This window comes from Condylura cristata, unplaced genomic scaffold, assembly GCF_000260355.1.
Source record: "Condylura cristata isolate star-nosed mole 26May11 unplaced genomic scaffold, ConCri1.0 scaffold00028, whole genome shotgun sequence".
Taxonomy (NCBI): domain Eukaryota; kingdom Metazoa; phylum Chordata; class Mammalia; order Eulipotyphla; family Talpidae; genus Condylura; species Condylura cristata.
The window spans coordinates 11,692,345-11,695,730 of record NW_004567129.1 but is presented as its reverse complement, the minus strand read 5'-3'; the positions used below and the strand labels follow the sequence as shown (position 1 = coordinate 11,695,730).

At 55.6% G+C, this 3,386-nt stretch overlaps 1 protein-coding gene across 1 annotated transcript in view; it reads right to left on the bottom strand.

The window, feature by feature from the left end:
- LOC101627579 (chymotrypsinogen 2-like) overlaps window positions 1-1,592 on the bottom strand; it is a 6,572-nt gene extending 4,980 nt beyond the window's left edge. The window contains exon 1 of the mRNA XM_012730467.1: window positions 1,586-1,592. Within this exon, the coding sequence (XP_012585921.1) occupies window positions 1,586-1,592 (7 nt within the window). The remainder of the gene's footprint in view (window positions 1-1,585) is intronic.
- Window positions 1,593-3,386: the final 1,794 nt, after the last annotated feature.

Sequence of the window (3,386 nt, the reverse complement as noted above, 5' to 3'; positions counted from 1 at the left end):
CCCGGGCAGGCAGGAAGCACCAGGCCTGTCCCTCTGCTCCCTCTGTGTCTCCCTGTCCTCTGTCCCTTCACAGCCTGTGTCACCATGGAGCCCCACGGCACCCCCAGGTAGGCCGGGCCTCAAGGACCTGTTAGCTCAGGTGGGAGGGTGAGAATCACAGCAGGAAGAAGCCCCAGAGCAGGAGGGCAGAGCCTGTGAGGGGAAATAGTGATCAGAACCTGTCATTTCTCAGGGGCAGGTAGTCAGGTTTAGTAGAGCTCAGGAGCAATGAGACATGGGGGTGGAATCAAGAAATATCACTCCTCTATAGGAAAGTCCCAAAGAGAAGCACCAAGCTGCCTCCTTGTTTTGAAAATGGAGATGAATATGAGAGACAATTGATGATTCTTAAGACTACATAGGCGGTGATTTAAATGACATTTTGTTGTTGTTAAGAAGGAAATACAGGTTCATTACGGAATATTTCTAAAATGCAGCAAATATTGAGTAAGCGAAAACCAGACCCTCCATGACACCCACCTGACCTGAAGTGTCCACTCTGTAGATGTTAACTGTGGACTCTTTAGTGTGGTGACACCCCCGGTGGAGAGCTGCCATGTGCTCCCGACATCATATGCAGGTGGTAAACTGTGGAGACCTTAAAAGATTACAGAAGAAAGTAAAGTTGTTCAGTTTTTCTTATAAGATATAAATGAAATTCTTCCTATGCCTTAGAAAACTCAAATGAACACTTGCTACCAAGATTTACCAAAGCAAGCGTGTGTGATACAGATAATTCCACAAAGCAGGATCTGAAAGTGAAAAACCAGTGTTTATTGCCAATGTGTGGGGTGCATGTAGGTGAGGTCCGTATGATGTGTGCACTGAGCTGCTTCTCTCTGGTCTCGTGCTGGGAGCATCTTCCCGGCTCTGGGAAGTCAGCCCTGCCCTGGCCGCCCAGAGGCCTGGGAGTGACCAGCCCCCATGCCACCTTCCTCATGAGAGAGCCCATGGACAGGGGAGCCCGTCTCCCCTGGTCAGGACAGCACCCCAGCTCCTGCTCGAGGGCCAGAGGCCAGCGCTGGTCAGTGAGGAGGGAAAGGGTCATGGACAAGGAGCATCTGGCCTATGTGACTGGGGCTGGGGGGAGCTGCCGTGGACAGGCCGGCGGGAGCTGGAGGCCCCAGGGAGGACAGGCAGAGAAGCAGCTGGAATGTGTTCGTGCAGGAATGTTCCCACAGAGGCGCAGGCTGGCTGCCCTCTGTCCTCTCCCTATCTGGCTGGAGCCCAGACGGGATGCTGGTGCCTGGGGCCATTGGGAAATACTGGCTTACGGGAGCTGCCCCACCTGGCCCCACCGTGGATTCTGTCCCAGGCGCATGAGTTCCCCCTCCTTGAGACCCGGGTAGGTGGAGCTGGGCTTCTGCTCAGGGCAGGAGCCACCTGTCAGAACAAGTGTGTGAGCATCTGTTGATGCCTGAGATGAATTGTAGCAGAATGAGGCAATGACGCAATGTGAGTATTTTTAAATTTGGGGGCCTATTTCTTTTTAAGTCTCAGCATTTCACCACAGAAATGTGTCTTTAACTTAGGCGCTTCTACTTACGGACCATCCCCCTGTTGAGAGCCGAGGAGGCGGCACCTCCCCCGCTGTCCCCTGGCCCCCACACAACCTCCTTTGTGCAACCTGACCCTACCGGACAGCTCTCTCTGCCCGCGGTGTCTACCCAGGGTCCTTTATTCTTCTCTCCCAGTGACAAAAAACCTGTGTCAGGGAGACTCACGTCTCTGTGTCAGGGAGACTCATTGCTGCCGCTGAAAGGGGAGCTCGGTGGAGCTTTTCCCTTAGACTAATGCAAGCACCCAGCTCCCCAAACTCAGCGTCTCCAATAATGCCACCAGCGTCATTACTGAAGTTATAAAATAGGCCCCATCCTGCCCCGCAGGCAAGCTGGGAGGCCTGCAAGGATATAGGCGTGGACAGGGTGCCCCGAGGGTGCCTTGTGCTCATCCAGCTCATAGTCAGGACTAGTCTCCCTGTTACGGGGCACCCCAGTGTGGACTGGGCCGCCTGTCTGTGGGGCCTCACTCCTGCGCTTAAAATGCAGTTGCACTGCAGGCACACACAAAAGGCTCAATAACGGGTTTATTACAAAAAGGGGAAGGGAAAAGAAAACAACTGGAATATCTTACCGGCTGGGCTGACTTGGAGCTCTGGTAGCAAACTAACTGAAAGCCTGGGGTCACGCTGTAGGGAGAGCCGCTTCTGTTTCCCCAGTGAGAGCGAGAGCCACAATGGCACCCTATTTATCGCCCAAAGTCCCAGAATGCTGCTTAGCTCCGCCCTTGGGTCCTCGCAGTTCTCTCCCTGGTACTGCTGGGAGTTGTAGTTTCCAGTCACTGGAGTAGGGGGTGGAGTCCACAAGACTGCAGAGTTCCTTTAGGACGTCCTTCCCCTTAACATCCCCACAGCCAAGATGCCTGCGGCTCAGAGCCCAGGGACCCTTACTCAGTATGCAGCAGACCCCTTCTCCCTCTGCTTTCTAACCTTCAAATATTGCCATGGGCTGGGCTGGGCCAGCCCAACATACGCCCACCTGGCCGGGACCTCCTCAGTACTCATCCTCTGTCCACACAGGTGAGCCAGGCCTGCTCATTAGCCTCCCTGAGATGCCTCAGCCTGGGCTGTACAGAGGCTCAGGGCCTGGGGTGCCAGCTGAACCCTTAGCTCCCCGAGACTCTCAACTCCTTGTTCCACCAGCAGCAGAGACACAGAAGCAGCCAGTCCTGAGCCCCCCACACTCCCAGTTCTATCAGGCCATACACCTCCTCTGTGTCAGGACCCTGCTAGAGAGTGACCAGGGAGGGCCCATCTGAGGGAGGAGCCATTTCCAAGGGGACTCATGTCCAGTGGAGCCCCACTCGTCTCTGCAGTGGACACCATCTCAGAGGACCTGGCCCCCAGGAGCTCGCTGATGGCTGTGCCTGGGCCTCCTACCCCCAGATGACACCCAGGATATGACTCCCTGGGGGAATCCAGGGGGGAAGTGTCCACCACGGGCCCCACATGATAGAGTGCACCCCCTGGACTCTCCATTCCTCACCTGCTTCCAGGCCAGACCCTCCAGGCAGGGCTGAGCCTGGACTGAGCCTGCTCTGTGAGCTATTACGGGATGGGCCACTGTAACCCTACTGAGGTGGGTGTCGCTGGCCAGGCCCTGCCCTGGATGGACTGAACCCACTCCCCAGCCTGTGAGGGCCCCACCATGGCTGGTACCTGAGTCACAGGGCAGGCAGGGAAGCCCCTGCCTTGGGCATTTTTTTTTTTTTTTAAAGATTTATTTATTTGTACATACAGAACTGGGGTACAGGCCAGAGGCTCAGGGGCGGTGAGAGGCTTCACCAGA